We start from the raw sequence: 19,450 nt of genomic DNA, 5'->3' as shown, positions 1-19,450 counted from the left end.
ATAGTACTCCTCCATCCATTTTATTCTCCCTGTCACTCCTGAACACACTATATCCCTCACATTCAACCGCACTAGCTATATCATCTTCAGTCAGCCATGTTTCACTAATGCTAATAACCTGTGGTCTGGAAGTGCCAACCAAGGCCAAAAATTCTTCCTTCTTGTTCCTAATACTCCTGGCATTAGTATACATGAATTGCAGAAGCCCATTAGACCCATCTCTACCTTGAAGCCTTATACTAACTATCCCATTCTGATTTGTTGTCCTTCTTATTTGGTCGAGCATATTATACTCATTCATATATTCAACTGCCTCCCTAAGATTTGCATATCTACTTCCCCCCCCCTTAATAAATCTAGTTTCCCTGATTCTGCACATCCACTTCATTCAACAACACTTTTTCAAGTCTACTTACACCGAATCCATTCAAATGCAAACCATCCATCTTATATAGATCCTTTCGCCCATCGAACTCACTCCACACGTCCACAAATTCCACACCACTCATCCTGCATAACCTGCACATAAAGTCATTAGCAATTATGGCCCTTCTTCTAAATTCTTCACTGTCATACTGCGGCAACAGACTAACCATCCTAACTCTCTCGCTCTTCTCTTTTGCTACCTCAAACAATTCCTTCAGGTCCTCTATCATATCCATTTTATCTTCTTTCAAATCATTCGTACCTGCCCCCACTATCATTTCTTTCACCTTTTGCTTTTGTTCCCTAATAGACTCACTTACGTCCTTAATGGTCGCACCAGGTTGGTACGATTTTGTCAAACTCTCAACTATCACACCTCATACTAAGGAATCTCCATACAGCACTCGCTCCTTCATTCTGTTTACGTTCACAATCATAATCTTATTTTTCTTATCATACTTTTTTTATTGGCTGGTAGACTCGGTAGACATTTGTGCATACGCTCCAGCTGCTGCTTTGCCCTATGTATCGCTCTGCTCAACCATGCGATCTCACTCATTGCATCTATCTCATCTTTTTTTATTATCTGTTAAACCATTCATTTGTTCTGTATTATTACCTTCATTCTCACTTTCAATGCCACCCCTCACAGCTCTCTGGTACAACCTCGCAATTTCTTATCATATAGCTATTTTTTACATTCTGACATTCAAGAAAAATATCATACTCACGCCATGAAACACACTTTAATTCCTCATTTTCCGTACATTTTCTGCACACATTCACTCCACTATCATCATCTAACCAGACTCCAACCGCCCTCCGTAAAGCATACATCTCACAGATAGTACATTGAATAATCTCCTTTATGTTACAATTTTTAAACAAAGATGGCGAACCATTATTACTGGCCGCCATTATTTTCCTTCTTTCCGGAGCCATGTGCTCACTTCTATCGTATCTTATCAAATTAATAATTGAAATAACACCAAAAAAACACAAACAGACACACTAAGATACGAAAAGCAAACTACATAATATTCAAGCAAAATTGTCAATGATAACTTAAAATAACACTTATCTTATCAGGAGCTCTCGACAAACTTGTCGAGAGCTCCTAAATATATATACTGGGCAAAGGCCAATCCCAAATTTCTTCACTCTCTCCTCTCTCATATAGCCCATATCCAGTTGTCTCTGCTATTCCCAGTTTCTTATCTCTTCACCTCAGCCTCTGTCTGCTGAATCTCATGCTCTCTCTCTCTCTCTGTCTGGGAATCTAAATTGTAGTAAGGAATGACCATCTGTTATTTGTCATCCTGGATAAATAGCCAAACCCAGTTTACTTTAATTGTTTGGTTTTTTTTTGAATAACTTTAACAATTTTGTGTTCTGTCAAATGTCTAAATTCTTTTACCTTCTATGATTTCTTTAATTCTCAAAATAATTCTCTCCATTACTCATTGACATGTTCTAAGTTTTTGCTCTAGTTTTTTTTGTCAATGTTCATACTGACAATTTAGGAATTGAAGCAACACTGAGGAACAAAATTAAATAATGGTTTAATGATTCCAAGGTTTCACCTCTGTCACAGATGCATCATCAGGAGGTAGAATATAGATTGTAATGTGCACACAGGCAACACAAAAGAAATTGAAATAGCATTGAAGTAGAAATCCTAAAGTCCTAGAAATAGTAAATCATCCAAGGGATGTACCTATATTTACTAACTGACTGTAATTGTGGATGTAAATGTATTTTGCATATATTGTCAGATCCTTCACTGGGACTATAATTACATTAACTTACTTGCAGGTGTGAGAAACTTTGTAGGAATTTGGAATTATGAATCAGGTGATTATAATAGTCTTAGAAATCTATGGAACTGCTCCAAGAGTCATGAAACTCTTGGGGGGGGGGGGGTTTCATGATGGAAGAATTTGAAGGGAGAGATATCAGCATTGCATGGAAGCAAGTTAGAAATATTTGTTAGCAACAGTGGCAGATTGCATACCTAAACTGAAAAGAAAAATAAATAAAGTGATTTGGAGTAATGTGGATGAGTTGGGAAATCAAACATGAGCTGTTTCATTGAAAAAAGAGGTGGAAAGCAGTTACCTGAGGAATATAAGAATATAAGTTACAAACTTGAGTTTGTAACTTATAGTCTTATTTTCCATACAGCATCCACAATAATTCCATATAGGAAGTCTGCCTATCATTTCTTTTGGTCTACCAATAAGTCTTTTCATATTTGGTTTCCGGTCTCTTGCTAATTTAACTATTCTTTTTTGGACCTACTCTATTCATATGTTTATTTCATTCTCATCTCTTTTTTATCCAATTGTCTATGGGTTGTTATTGACGTTCTTCACAAATCTTTTCATTTTTATATTCCATTAAATTCTGTTTTATTAACTATTTTTCTTATCATTTGCATTTCACATATAGTATTTATCTGTTGTATTTTTGATGGTTTTATTCTTATTTCACATACATAAGTTAATATTGGTTATACTGCTGATTTGTATATTACTTTTATTTCTTAACAGAGATGGGAATGAAGTAAAAGAATAATAAATAATTAATACCTGATTAATACCTGATTAATACCTGAAGGCAAATAAATTATCAGGATATTTTAATTCAACTATGTTCAAAAATAAAGATCTAACAAAAGAAACAATTTTTTTTTACTCTTCTTTCTTTTGTTAGATCTTTTCCAGTCTTTTCCAATTCATTTCCTGTTATATTTTCACTCTTTATAGTTATTCTTAGATATTTAAACTTCATTACTTATTCCAATATTTTTCCATTATGTTTCAGTTGTGTGATAGTGATTGAAGAACAAGAAGTCATCCCTGGAAATTAAAGAAGAGTGTGGTTAACAAGGGTGTCAGAACAAGGTTTTTTGTCTGGAGGGTGGTGAATGAGTGGAATTCATTGCCTGACTTAGTTGTGAGCTCTTCATCTGTAAATGAATTCAAGAATTCATTTAGCAAAAAACTAGCAAAACAATATCTGTCATGTTGTTTTGCTAGTTTGGGTCTCCCCTGATGAGTCTACTGACTCCATGGAGATACCCATAATAATAATAATTAAAATTGACAGGAAAAAGATAAAGGATTAAACAAGAATTTAGCTTCTTGTTAAGTTTAATTTATATTATAACCAACTGAAAACACTTTCTACATTTTTCTACTTAGTTCCAATTTACATTTTATTGATTATTTTGCAATCATCATTTTACAATTATCTTAAGCACAAAAAGGCACAAGACATTTGGTAGTGATTAGATTCGTAAGGAATATAAAAATGCAGATTAGAAAAGTGACAAGCTTGGGTAAAAACATGCAGTATGATAGGAGATTGACTAGTCATGTTAATGATAATTCAAATAATTCTTTTGTTATATAAAGAATAAGTATTGAAGCACAGCACTTATAAATAATTATGATAGAAGAGAGATCATGGCAAAAGATTTAGTAGAATTATTTGATGAACATATGAAAGACAGGCCTAGAAGAAAGGCAAATAATACAGGAATAAGATGTGAAAAGAATCAGAGATGTATTAAGTATTGATTGGGCTAGATATTAATAAAGCTATGGGAATAGATGACATATCACTATGCATTTTTTTAATGAATATGCAAAAGAGTTAGCTATACCTTTGACATGGGTATTTAATGGAAGTCTTGCAATGAGAAAGGTTCCTAAAGCGTGGAAAGAAGGCAAATTAGTACCACTCCACAAGCATGGTTCTAGAAAAGAAGTTTCCAATTACTGTACATGCCAATCAGGTAGCTGTAGTTATAGTCAAGGTATTGAAGAGGTTGGTTTCGAATAGAATACAGGATTGGGTTGATGGACATAGAATTATTTATGATGGTCATAGCAATCTACTTGCGTTTTATGAGATGCCTTGGATAGGGAGATGGATATTTTTGGACTTTGCAAAGATATTTGATAGATTATCATGAGAAGCTGTGTACAAGTTGGGGAAGATGGATTGGAGGTTGAGTCTGAATAATGCCAACAAGTTGTGTATGATGCAGCAGTGTCTTGGAAAAGGAAGATGACTAGTGCATGCTTCAGGATTTTCCCCATCGCTTCCACTGTTTAGCTTATTTGTTAATGATAAATAGTGGAGGAGATGGTATTTCATGTTGATTGATTTGGGATTTTCAACTGTTTTGTGATGATGCAAAGTCGGGGATAAATGCTGATGTGAATTCCCTTCAGGATGATTTGAACAGACTCTTAGCATGGACAAATATGTTGAGTTGTAGTTTTAATATTAATAAATGCAAAGTGCTGAACTTTGAAGTGCAGAAATATAAATTATGACAGTATTGGTGGAACTGTACTTCAGGAAGTGGATGAGATTTAGGAGTAGGGGTGATGGTTGGCAATGGATTAAAATTCAGAGGACATAGGGGATAAGATTGTGGTGCCACCACCATATTAAGGCATCAATCAGACATCGGCTACTGTGCTCAGATTTAGTTACCTACTTTTCACTGTGATGTAGAAACACCTGGAGAGGGGGTTCAGAGATAAATGACCAAGGCAATATCAGGACTCTAGAATGCTGGTTATGCAGAAAGATTGAGAGAACGTAGATTGCAGAGCATAGTGGATAGGAAGAAAACAGGTGATACAATAGAGATATTTAAGTTAGTAAGGATACTTTACTAGATTATTACAGAGGGGATTATAAAAGGAGTAGAGGGTGAGAAAGGAAGAATGAAAAATCATTCCTGAAAGTTATGTAAAGGTGTGAGGTGAAGAAAGGTGAGAAATTCAGATTTTTTACATGGAGAGTAATGGATGAGTGGGTCATATTGTCAGAATAATGTGTGAATGCAGAAGCATAAATGAGTTCAAGGTTCAATATGATAGACTAGCAGCAATGTTCCCTCTAAGCTGTGCACATGTGCGTGCGCACACATGTTTTACAACTAGTGCACAAAGCAAAAAATATGCGCATACTAAATTTTCAAGATAAAATTAAAATTTATTAATTAAAGAAGTTCCACCTAAATATTAACCTATAAATTCTTTAAAAAATATGGTAACTTGGCAATGCTCAAGATTATAACCTTGCTTTTTTTATTACATTCTTGAAGTTGCACAAAACTTATAAATTATTAACAGTAACTCTATTTGAGGCTAGCGATTTGATGCCAAAGTGAAAGGGGTGTGGCTTAAATGTCATTTTTAAGTAGCATATAGAATGGCGCGTGGTTTGTTTACATCTCAGGCCTGACTCATGTAAAATTCCCAAACATGATTGGCTGATCAAATTAGTTCAAGATCATGATGAATTAAAACAATGGTTTCATAATTTTAATAAAAATAAATAAATACATTTAAAAACTTAAATTAGAGTACAATTAAAAATATTATAGCATTTCAAAATTCTCTAATTTTTAAAAGGAATTTTAAAATAGTAGACTAAATAATAACAGTCATGTACATGCATTGAGATACAACCAAGTTAATTAAATCTAGCCTCTAGGCATATCTTTTAGCTCTTGTGTTATCTTTGGCAATGTTTAGTGTTGGTTCAGCTTTTGCCTTGCCAAGTTATTCAGTCAATAGTGTGCATTGTAAATTTATAAAAACAATAAAAAACATTCTTCAAATAACAAAATTGCAAAAAACTGATGCACCATGTCAAATTCAAAGGAAGCAAAAGGTGTGAAGTGAAAACGAATTGCTAGCTGCTTTAAAAGCTTAGTGTTTAGTGTTGGTTCAGCTTTTGCCTTGCAAGTTATTCAGTCAATAGTGTGCATTGTAAATTTATAAAAACAATAAAAAACATTCCTCAAATAACAAAATTGCAAAAAACTGATGCACCATGTCAAATTCAAAGGAAGCAAAAGGTGTGAAGTGAAAACGAATTGCTAGCTGCTTTAAAAGTGAATGGCTGGATGAAATAGTGAAAACTGCTACGCCAAAAGCTCATTATTATTATTATTATTATTATTATTATTCAGGCCTCCATGGAGTCAAAAGACTCATCGTGGGAGGTCCTTCCTAAAAACATAAAGTCTGTCAAGACTCATCGAGGGGAGGTCCCCCCTAAGAAACACAAAGTCTATCATACCACTCCTTAAACTCATTGACCATTCTCGCTCTCACCACTCCATCAGGCAATGCATTCCACAGTTCAACCACCCTCCATGCAAAGAAACCACTCCTCACCCTCTTGCTCACAGTTTCCTTTCGTAACTTCCAGGGATGGCCTCTTGTCATCACTCCTTCCTGCTGTTCAACCAAGCGAAAGAACTCCCCAGTGTCAACCCTGTAACCACCTCTCAACAGTTTAAAAGTCTCAATCATATCACCTCTCCTTCTTCTATCCAAACTCTGCAGTCCACATTCCCTCGGCCAAGAGTTGATAAACATTCAGCTGCGTGAAATGTTTATGTATGATGCTACAATTGGTGTTGTTTGTATTTATTGTCATGATGCAAAGGTTGCTGGGGATTTTGCTAATGGGAAGAAGTTTGATGTCACTTTGAAGTTGGACTTTTTGAAACACCATTTGACAAGTAAAATACATCTGGATGGTGTACACAAACTTAGGCAACAAAATTGTTCATTGCCAGCTACAGGAGTACTGTGTATGCTACATGAAAGTTCAGATGTGAGAGTTAAAATGATCAAACCCAGAGCAGATTAAAGTTCTTATTGACAGTGTCTTATTAGTTGTTAAGATGAATAACTCTTCACTTTCAGTTCAACATATTAATGAACATATGGAAAAGTATGTTCAACTCCCAGACAGCTGCAAAACAAAAATTATGCATTTGAATTTCTGGAAACAATCAATTTAATTGTTGAAAATGGCATGTTTGAGCAAATTGCATCTGCAAATTTCCACACCTTAACCATTGATGAAAGCACTGATATAACTGTTAACGAATGTCTCATTCTCTATTTTAAGTTTAGACCTAAAGATTGTAATGAATATAAAACATATTTTGGCAGAATAATTCAGTTGCAGGCATGTGATGCCTCCTCCATTGTGTTAGCTATTAAACAGTTTTATCAAGAAAAGAAACTTGATCTCCAAAAAATGGTGATGTTTACCTCTGATGGAGCCGCAGTGATGCTGGGCAAAGTTAATGGTGTTGCTGCAAAACTTAAATTAGAAGTTCCACATCTTGTCCAGCAACACTGTGTAGCTCACAGTGAGGATCTGGGGATCTGTGATATGTGGAAGGAAATTAAACTAATCAGAGATATTGATACATTAATGAGAACAGTGTACATACTCTTTTCTCGTTCCACAGTGAAAAGACATGAATTTAAAGAAATTGTCGAGGCGTCTGAAAATGAAGCTATTGCCTTCAGACCACTCAATGAAGTGCAGTGGCTATCCAGACATTTTGCATTACAGACAATAATAAGAAACTATGAAGGACTGATCACATATTTTGAAAAAGACAAATCAAATGATCCCTTGGTTAATTATTGTCACAATAAATAAACTAACGTGACATTCAAAGTAGTAAATGTTTTAAGCGATGTTTTTGAAGAAATGGCTTCCCTGTGCAAAATCTTATAAAAGAGGAACCTTACACCACTAGACAGTCATCATTTTGCCAGAGGGAAGATTAACAAAATCAGGAATCAGTATTTAGAAGGTGACACTTGCTGGAGTGACAGAGTAAATGCTTTACTTTAACAAGAAGAGACTGAACCAGTAGCTACTAAGCCCCTGTTAAATTTTATAAATTGTTTATGTGCACATTTAGAGGACAGATTCCCTGAGAATGAGATACAAGAATGGTCAGTGTTTGATATCTTCTCTATTTCACATTGTGATTTCTCATTTGGTAGTAAACATGTTAATGCCCTTTGTCTTAAATATCATGATTTTCTGGATGATACTACAGAAATAATTAGTCAGTTTAATGATTTCAAATTTTCTGTACAAGAAAAAATTAAATGCAAAATGATATCAAATTTTACACAAATAGTTGTATTTGCTCTTCAAAATTAGCAGTTTTGTGATTTTCCAAAGTTGATGGATATTGGAGGAACCTTCCTTGCATCTAGTGCAGACTGTGAGTGAGGTTTCAGTCTAATGAATCAAATAAAAAACCAACTTAGAAACCATTTAGGAAAATGTCATTTGGATATGCTAATGAGAGTGAAAAGTTACCAATTATATGGAAATTCAATTAATTTAGATAGTGTGTATAAAGAGTGGGTGAATGCCAAAGACAGAAGAGAGAGAAAATAAAGAGATAGAAGCTAGAACTAAACAAGATGAGAATTAGTAACGGACTTATTATGAATGTTTAACAAGGTGAGAATTAGTAATGGGAATATTTTATTATGTATGTTTACAGTTATTTGCAAAGTTAGAATATTTAATTAAAGGCAATCAGTCACTAGTGTTATCTTTTTTTTTTTTTACTTTATTTCTTACTTCTAATCAGATCAATATTAAATACATATAAAATATTTATGTTAGCTCTGTGATTGATGTCACACAACTTACTTGGTGATGGTAATAATACACATACTTAGAATCCTATCTAGTACAGTCGGTATCGTGTTGGCCTCGCATGCGCGAAGTCCCTGGATTGAGTCCTGCCCAAGGCTCGTGAATCGTGATTTCCGACTCTTTACTGGAGCGGCTACTGCCATGTGTGGGAACACGGTGGGGAGTTGGGGTGACCTGGCTGATGTCCCATTGACACCAGAAGGTAAAGAGTGAACTTTTAATGATCAGTATGGTGACTCATATGGGTGCGCACATACTTTTCAAAAGAAGGCAAATTTTGCACACACGCAAATTTCTGCGCACACTCACAGCAAAAAATTAGAGGGAACATTGACTAGCAGTGATCTAATATGATAGCTACTAGTTAAGTGTGTCTCCCACAATAAGTATGCTAACACTCCATTGAGGTTTCTATAATGATAATAATCATAGTAATTCATGGGTGCTGATCAAAATCTTATACAATGGAACCATAATCACTTTACATACTTAAAGTCTTGCTGATCATTGCCATAGTCCATTATGCAATCCTTTTAATTCTAACAATGTGAGTGACATCTGAACTTTAGGCCACTATCTGCTATCACTCCAAGATCTCTCATCTCCTCCACCTTTTTCATAATTTATCTACTAGCTGTATACTCTGCATCCCATGCTTGCTTCCAAATTTCAAAACCCACACTTTGCAACATTTAACTAGTAGCTTCACTGGTCCATTCACACAGTCTGTTCAGATTCACCTGTAAATCACAAGATCGGCTCTACTTCACAAAGTTCTCTCTCCAGCTTTTTATCATATGGAGATATACAATTCTGTATATCATTATTAAGAGATACCCCCAAACCTCCATGGAGTCAGGAACTCATCAAGAGAAGCCAAACATCACTCACACCAGCTGTCTTAGCTTTCTTGAATTCATTTACAATATGTGCACTCATAACCTCCAAAGACAATCCATTCCAATCATGCACAACTCTATGAGAGAAAAATCCAGCTCTCACCTCTTCTTCAATGCATTCATTCTCAATTTCCATGAATGCTCTCTCTCTCTTGTTTTCTCCCACCCTCCAAAAAATGAAAAATTCCATCTACTGGTATCCTGTGTGATCCTTTCAGAAGTTTGTAAGTTTAAATCATATCACCTTATTTTCTCCTGTTTGCTAATGCCTGTAGTTCACAAATTCTCAATCAACCTTCATAATCTCTATTCTAGAGTCCTGATATCATCTTTCCTTTGCACTCACTCCACTGAATCAGCATCATCACAAAAACTAAGAAACCCATACCTGTGCATAATAGTTCAAGTTAGGTCATATCAAGGCTTTGTAAAGAGGCAAAGTGACTTCCTTATCCTTATATGCAAAAGTTTGTTTTTTAGCAGTTCAATAATTATCTGAATTGTATTTGCAACCTTTGCTATAAGGCCATTGAACTTCAACTTCTTGTCTACTAAAACTCCAAGATGCCTAGACTGATCAGTTTCTTCTAGCATAATCTCACTGATATAATATGACATTGGATATCTCATTACATCAAAGAACATACATTTAACCACTCGGCCATCCTGGCTGGCCAAGTGGTTAAATGGTGTATCCGCTCCCCAGCCAAAAGGCTGCGGGTTCGAATTCCGCCGTGGACATGGATGTTTGTGATTGCCTGTGGAAATACTAGTGGTGGTGGTCGGCAATAGATGCCGTTGGTGTAGTTGCGGTCAGTTGATGGATTGTGAGTGGTGGAGACAGAGTTGGTAGATGCCCTCCCTCGATGAGTCTATGGACTCCCTGGAGGTGACAAATAATAATAATAATAATATTGAAAACTGACAGCCATTTTCATATGCCCACAATTCCAGCCTTTTGAAATCATTCTGCATACATATTTGATTTAGTGATTACCCTGCCTATCTTTGCATCATCACATAAATAGCTGTATATCACATCTGTATATCAGAATGGACCAAGGATTGATCCCTGTGTACCACAGGGATCAATCCATGGTCCAATAAAAAATATTGTCAGTCATCAAATCCTATTCTTTATAAAAGAGAAAATAATATATCTTGCCTTAGGCAATGGTATTTATTTATTTCCTAAAGTAAATTATAATTAGCAATAATGTTAGATACGAGGAATTATATTCCAAAATTATTATTTTATATAAAAAAAAGACATTTTTCTTCATGAACTAAATTTTTAAACTATATGAATCATATTTATATTATAGATGCAATTACAAGTGTAGCAACATCTTAAATATGCTGTCGATGTTTTTGAGTTGGATCATGAGTTTAAAATTTAATTATGTTTTCATGGAATTAAAACACTCCTTACCAGAATATCAACAAAATCCTGCATAGGAATATTTGCTTTTGTTTTCCCAAGAATGAATGCTTCTCCTCCAGATTTTACAAATGCAGAAAATCTATTAGAAATCATTGAATATTAATGAAATTTGAAAATTAAAGTAACAAAATAAGAAATGAAATTATGCATGGCTATATTATTAGTATGAGTATTATTTCCAAGCCTCCATGGAGTCAGATGACTCATTGCAGGCAGTCAAACATTCACAAACCACAAAACTCTTATACTTTGTCTTGAAAACATTCAGTGTTGGAGCATTCACCATTCACTCCAGCAACACATTCCACTCACCATGCAAAAAACTCCTTTTCCCTCCCATAGTCATTCCTTGTTTGTACAATTCCAGAGGAATGTCTAGATGGATTGATTCACTCAGAAGTGTCATAGAAGAACAAAATGCTAAATATGACAATATTGGAGTGCTCACAAGTAATAGACTAATTTGGAGATAAATTGTTGATAACAGATATTAACAATAACATCCCACTTAATAATCTAGTAGCGTGTACACCCCTTGAGAGTACATATCAAGAAATTGATGATGATGAATATCCTGGATGTAAATCTTAATTAATTTTTCCATTATTTGGTCTATAACAGTGAAACGACTAACACTAATCTATAATTCTCTGCTTTATGTGAGGAACTACTCTAATGAATTGGAATAACCCATACAACCTTCCAGTTAGAAGGACCTATTCCCAATCTTAGCAACTGATCGAAGATTATTAAAAGTGAATTAATTAAATCTGACATACATTTGTTCACTACCAAAGGAAAATGTATCAACTGCTAAGTGATTTAAGATTTCAAAGATTATTTGTTCCTCTATTGTGTCACGCAGTAAACTTTCAGATTGCATTTATAATTTCGCTTCTAATCAGCCAGTACTGAAATATACACTTGCAAATTAATTATTAAAACTCTTCTGCAACTAGATCATTCAGAATGATATATAAAGGCTATTTTTGATGCTGAAAGTTATATTTGGTCTTTCTTAACTATAATTAACACAAAACAGATATTTGGATTATAAGACCATAAGTTTAATACACATATGTACAAATTCATTGACTAGTTTCACTAGCAAACCTGACTAGCTTTGACAAGACTAAGTTTTCACCATTTAGTCTTGACAAAGCTAGTCAGTTTTCCTAGCGAAACTAGTCGACGAATTTGTACATATGTGTATTAAACCTATCATCTTATAATCCAAATATCTGTTTTATGTTAATTAAAGGCTTTTTTTTTATTAATCTTAGCATTCCTAAGTAGCTGTAATTCAAAACGTTTTTACAATCTTTAATTAACAGACTGGTTAATGCTACTTATTGCTTATATTTATCATTCTTAGTAATAAGTTTATCATATCAATACCTTTCCACGGCATTTTCTTATCACACATTTTTTTAAGAATTTGATTATTCAGCCAGCTGACTGAAGGTTTATTATGAATTTTTCTCCTAATGATAAATATAAATACCAAATTATACCAGGTGTCCCTCAGTACTATCCATTTTGTATCAATGTGTCTTCCATTAAACAATGTCTCCCAGCTTAATACTTCTTAATTCTCTTCACATTTCATTAAAGTTAGTTTTTATAAACATTCCACTATTGATGTTCTCTAATTATCATTTCCCACTTTAGTTTTCATTCCTCTTTTAAGACAAATGATCACTGCCACAGAGATATTGGTTCAAATAAATTAATATGGTTAATCACTAATTCCTCTGTTGTTATTATTATTAAATCTAAGGTTCTGCCCTCTCTAGTAGGTAGGTTCTCATACATTTTGCTTTAAATAATTTAACATAATATTAAATATGTTATTTAAACTTTAATTATTTTTATTATTATTATTATTATTCAGGCCTCCATGGAGTCAAAAGACTCATCATGGGAGGTCCTTCCTAAGAACATAAAGTCTGTCAAGACTCATCGAGGGGAGGTCCTCCCCCTAAGAAACACAAAGTCTATCATACCACTCCTTAAATTCATTGACCGTTGTCACTCTCACCACTCAATCAGGCAATACATTCCACAGTTCAACCACCCTCCACACAAAGAAATCACTTATATTTAACACACCTCACCCTCTTGCTCATAGTTTCCTTCTGTAACTTCCAGGGATGGCCTCTTGTCATCAATCTTCCTGCTATTCAACCAAGCAAAAGAACTCCCCAATGTCAACCCTGTAACCACCTCTCAACAGTTTAAAAGTCTCAGTCATATCACCTCTCCTTCTTCTATCCACCAAACTCTGCAGTCCACATTCACTCAGCTGATCCTCATAACCAGAATTGTACAGTCCTGTCATCTGTCTTTGTATCCTTTCCACAGTTAATTTATCCCCTTCAAATCCTGGGGTCCAAATCTAAGAACAATAGTCTAAGTATGGTCTGATCAGAGACTTATACAATGGAATGATAACCCTTTTATCTCAGCAGGTCAGTGTCTTTCTCATAATTGCAGCAATCCTCTGTGTTACCTTCACCACCTTTGCAATATGTCCCCTGAATTTCAGGTTTCTATCAATCATCAACCCCAGATCTCTTGTCTCCCCTACTTCCTCCAGTATAACTCCTCCCATATAGTATGCAGCATTCCATCGATGTTTCCCAAACCTCAAGACCTTACATTTTGCTTCATTAAACTGAGACCCCCATTCATTTGCCCAGCTGTCTAGCTTATTCAAATCCTCTTGCAGGGTTACCACATCTGCAGTATTATTAATAATCCTTCCCAGCTTTGCATCATCCGCAAACAACTGAATATCCCCTTGCAATCCACTGGCAATGTCATTGATATAAAGGTTAAACAATATAGGTCCTAGTACTGAGCCCTGTGGGACCCCACTTGTAACCATCTACCTCCTTGAAACTGCTCCACCATACACAACTCTCTGATACCTATCAGACAGCCAATCCTGAATCCAGTTGACCAATCTGACATCCAGACCCATGTGCTCCAACTTAAATATCAGCTTATCATGTAGCACCCTATCAAATGCCTTTGCTAAGTCTAAGAAAATTGTAGTATATGCCTTTCCCTCATCTAATGTTCTTGTAACTTTATTATAAAAGGCTAGCATATTGCTAAAACAAGAGCGCCTTTTCACAAATCCATCTTGACTCGCTCCGATAACATTACCCTCATGTGCCGAATGCTGTATACGGTCCCTCACTACTCTCTCCAAGATCTTAACAACTACTGATGACACACAGACTAGCCTATAATTAGACACTTCCAGTCTGTTACCACCCTTATGCAATGGCACTATCTTACCTTCCTTCCATTTCCTGGGCACCTTTCCCGCAGCCAGACTTTCATTGAAAAGCCAGGTTAAAGGCACTGTCAGTTCCCTAGCACATTCTCTTAAAACTCATGATGAAATACCATCCACTCCCAAAGCTCTGCTGACATCCAGAGTACTCAGTATCTGAAACACACTCTCCGCCTGTACCCTCCTGTACCTCTAAACCTTGAACCAGCCCTATCCCTCTAGCATTAAAACTGACTCCTCTAGGATGAAATACTCCAATAAAGTGTTCATTGAACAATTCCACTATGTCCTCTACATTAGTCACTCTATTCCCATTTTTATCCCACAATCATTTCTCCTCCTACTGGCCACATAGCTAAAATATTCCCTAAGATTTTCTTTGGATCTTAGGGCCAATCTCCTCTCATATTCCAGTTTCGCTTTCCATACCACACTAGTCACTCTTCTGGCCTGTGTCTTATATTCTTCATGCATCTTCTCTTCACCTGTCTCCTTATATCTCTTCCATAGCCTCTTTTTTCGCATGCAATTCCAGTTTAATATTGTTTGTCATCCACTTTACTCCAAATTGTGTCCTCTTGTTTACTCGTGGTATACAACTTGCCATTGCTGCTAAGAAATATTCTTTCACAATTTCCCACGCACTAATGATATCTCGGCCTTCCAATTTCTCCCTCCATGAAACTTCCCGAAGTTGACGTCTAAGACTATTATAATCAGCTGCTTTATAATTCCACATAAGTTCCCATCTCTTTGATACTCCTGCATGTCTATTCATTTTCCAAGTCAAAACCATATGGTCACTCTCTCCAACAGGTGGGAGAGATGTCATCTTGGTTATTATCAACTCTTCTGATGCTATAACCAAATCCAAAACTCTTGAACTTCTTGTTCCTTCTGTTACATGTTGCCTAAGACATTTGTCCCTCAAGAATTCTAGAAATTCCATTCCCCTATTGCTACATGCATCTTCCTCTCTCCAATTTATACTACTGTAGTTAAAATCTCCCATAACAATCATTCTTCTTGCACTTGCCAAACTTAACTGTCTAAACATCTCCTGGTCCCCATCCTCTGTTCTCCTGGGTCTGTGGCAACACCCCAGTAAATATCCTGTCTTGCCTACCTCTACCTCACACCATATGCTCTCAAAATCATTTGTCTCACTTCCTTCCAAAGCCTCCACTCTTAGAGGACATAGGTCATCACTTATCATAAGCAGTACCCCACTACCATGCTTTCCCCTCCTATCCTGATGAAAAATGCTGTACCCAGTTTAAATAACACAAAGTTGCTGCAAAAATTTACTACCTGATGCATTATCAGCTCTTTCATTCTCCTAGTCATGAACTAAATTTCACTTCCTATATTAAAATCTCCATCAGCAATACTTGAGATGAGCTCGAGCAATTTGAAAAGAAACTGGCATGTGATGCAACAAGGAAAAGAATGAAAGGTGATGTAAGTGAAAAGGGTATGAAAGAGTGAGAAACTGGGAATAAGGAGAGAGAGCGAGAGAGAGAGAGAGAGAGAGAGAGAGGGAGAGAGTATTGTATGGGTATTCTAGGATAAGATGTGCACTTAATGAGAATGTGACAAAAGCATGTTTCTTGGGGCCAAAAATCAAAGATATCAGTAAAGCTGTTAGTATTCAGAGAGGGAGGAAGTAAAAGAGTTGACTGTTTTAGAAAGTATGAATGATTTGCAAGGTGAGAAATATGCAATGAGAGAAGATATGACAGAGTTGCCAGAAGACTGTGAATGAGCCAATGGAGGAGTGCAGTAAACTTATAGATGTCTGGAGTGAATTTCATAGACTAAAGGAATTGTACATGCCTCAGTATTCGAATGATTTTTGAGTTAAATGTTTGGAAAAAGTGTTGCTCAGTGAGTGGTCAGAAGAGCAAAATCAGGAAAACCAGAGGTGTTAGACGTATGCAGCAATGTGGGAGGTTTCAGCACCCCTGTGACAAATAAGTGTGTATGGGCATTCGTTAGTTCCACTTAGTCAAAAATTGGCATCAGTGAGACTTGGATAACAGAAAATGACATGTTATAGGAAGGGAATGTAAAAGGTATTGTATTTTCATGGAGGATAGAGAGAATAGGATGTGAGGAAGTGTGTGCTTACACTTTAAAGTTGTATTTCCTCTATTAATGTGAACACCTTTCCATTATTACTTTTTTTTATGTAACTACACCCACAAAAGGTAATCAATCTATAGTACATTAGTCCGACAGGTAGTATATGAATTTTTTTTTCTATTTTTATTAATTTCATATATTTTTTATACTTTTTATTTATTTTTCACATAATCTGGAAACCCTGATTTAGAGACCAAATATGAAACTTTGTCAGCAAATTCAGATCTTCAGTGAGTAGGGCAGTAGTTTCATACTAGGTATTGAAATTCATCTGTCACCTAAAGACATCCACAAACATTCATGCCCATGGCAAGAAAACCTGCTCCTTATGCCCCTGATATCACACCATTCTTATATAGCTTCTAGGGATATCCCATTAATTTATCCCCTTCCATTCTATGAAAATTTTCTTCCACATGAACTCAGTAACAACATTTTACCAACTTAAATGTCTCAATCACATTCCCCTCTCTTCTGCCTAGTCACAAGGTTTTCAAACTGTATTCCCTCAATCTGCCTTTGCATTCCACATTCTAAAGACTAGTTCCACCTTAATCAGTCTTCTCCAGACCTTTTATAATATATCTTCATCACCATGAAAACCAGGGATTAAATCTGTGCACAATAATCCATATGAGGCCTGATCAAGGGCTTTTTTAGAATGGAAACAAAACTTCTTTATTTCTGTACATTAAAGTCCTCTGTATCATTGTCATCATCTGATGTCATGGCTTCACAATTTGTGCAACGTGACCTCTGTACTTTAGATTTTTGTCCACCACCACTGCAAGGTCTTGTTTCTCCTCAACTTCCACCCAAATTTCCACACCAAGTGTATACATTGCATCCCATTCTTGCCTACCAAATTATAGGACCCTACACTTTGCAACAATGAAATGACAGTTCGATCCTGTTGCTCACTCATACAATCTATTCAACTCCTCCTGTAAGGCCATGACATCTGCTTGATTCCTCATCACTCTCCCAGTTTTGCATCACATTACCAACAGTTGTATATCACCAGTTAAACCATTCCCAGTACCATTAATATATAAATTAAATAACAATGGTCCCAAACCTCTGTGACATTCTACTAGTGACTTTCCTCTTCCAGGATACTGCACCCCCCCATACAATCCAACATCCAATACTTAATCCTGTCAACAATCCTGTCTGTGAGTTTGGTGTTAATAAATGCAAAGTTATGCACTGTGGCATGATGTAATATCCAGTGGCATATTATACTGGCAGGATTATGCTAGTAAATTAGTCTAATTAAAAAAATGTCTGGGGATCTGGGAATTTAGTAGATAGGAAATAGAAGATTTGGAACATATAGCAAATACAACTCAGAGGATAATTGCAATTCTGAAATGAATATCAACAAGTAAAGATAAGGAAGTCATTTTGTCTCTTTATGAGGCTTTGATATAACATCACCTGGACTATTGTGTACAGTGTACAGATCTGGTCTGTTTTCCAAGATGATGTAGATACAGTGGAAATGATGCAAATTATAGTGTTAAAAATCATATCGGGAACTGTGGAATGTAGATTATGAGAACTGCAGATGTTAGCAAACTGAGAAAAAGGGCTAATATGATAAAGACCTTCACACTTTTGAAAGGGTCATATAGGATACCAGTAAAACATAAAATGAAAAATGGAATTTTTCATTTTATGGAAGATGAGAAGAGGATGAGAGAACAACCTTGGAAGTTGAATATGAATGCAATCAAGAAAGGGATAAGAACTAGATTTTTCTCTTGTACATGATTGGAATGGCTTGCCTTTGGAAGTGGTGAGTCCAAATATTGTAAACGAATTCAATAAATGGTATAAGAGTTGGTGCGGATGATATGTGACCTCCCTTGATAAGTCCCTAACTTCCTGGAGGTCTCTGGTAACAATAATAATATCTGATGAATTGTAGGAATGCAATAAAAATCATGTTTTTCATTTGTATAATATAGTAATGTTATTATTCTAGATCTATTTACTATACATAAAAATCTGTTCACTCAACCAAACAAGAATTTATATTGCTTTAAGTATTTATATTATTTTCTAAATTCTGTATATCAGCCACTTCAGAAAATATAAAAAGTGGCTGGTATACAGAATTTAGAAGCATTTTAAAAATTTATCTGAAGTATACAATTTTACCTATTGAAACTCTTCTTCACTATCCCTTTACTTCCACTGTCATTTCCCCCTTTACCAATAACACTCAAATCTCCTGTACTGCTGCTTCGTTTGTCTCGATTAGGAACTGCTAACCATGAAGACCCTGAAGTCTGTAGATTTTGACCCTACAAATGTATACAATTATATTTCAGCTGGCTCGAACTATAGCAAATACCACTCTAACAAACTCTAACTGTAACAAACTACCAAAAGTGCCAACTAAATCCCCATAGGCAGACACATTAGTAAAGGAAAGCCACTGTTGCAAACTAGACATTATAGCAAACTCTTCCTACACAGTGTAATCCTTACAAGTTTGCTATAGTGAGAGTCAACTGTACTTAAACATAAACCAAGCATTTTATCTTACTTAATAAACAAAAAGATAAAAAGGTAATTTCTTATCTAGTGAAGATAAGAAATGTGTTTCACTATTATTATCCAGGCATATTCCTGGTGTTTGAACTCATTATGGGAGGCCCACACTAACTATGTGAATAGTAGTTAGTGTGG

At 35.5% G+C, this 19,450-nt stretch overlaps 1 protein-coding gene across 4 annotated transcripts in view; it reads right to left on the bottom strand.

Annotated features, from left to right (window-relative positions):
* LOC150095144 (sorting nexin lst-4-like) overlaps positions 1 to 19,450 on the bottom strand; it is a 189,471-nt gene that overhangs the window by 94,344 nt on the left and 75,677 nt on the right. For all 4 annotated transcript variants that reach the window (XM_090411144.1, XM_090411141.1, XM_090411143.1 and 1 more), the window contains exons 6-7: positions 18,917 to 19,062; positions 11,287 to 11,377 (exon numbers count right to left, since the gene is read on the bottom strand). In XM_090411144.1, coding sequence (XP_090267270.1) covers positions 11,287 to 11,377; positions 18,917 to 19,062 — 237 coding nt within the window. The remainder of the gene's footprint in view (positions 1 to 11,286; positions 11,378 to 18,916; positions 19,063 to 19,450) is intronic.

Source organism: Typopeltis vanoorti, chromosome 21, assembly GCF_054136105.1.
Source record: "Typopeltis vanoorti isolate ZY-2024b chromosome 21, IOZ_Tvanoo_1.0, whole genome shotgun sequence".
Lineage (NCBI taxonomy): Eukaryota > Metazoa > Arthropoda > Arachnida > Uropygi > Thelyphonidae > Typopeltis > Typopeltis vanoorti.
Note: the sequence above shows the minus strand (reverse complement) of the source record. Positions and strands in the feature narration are given on the sequence as shown.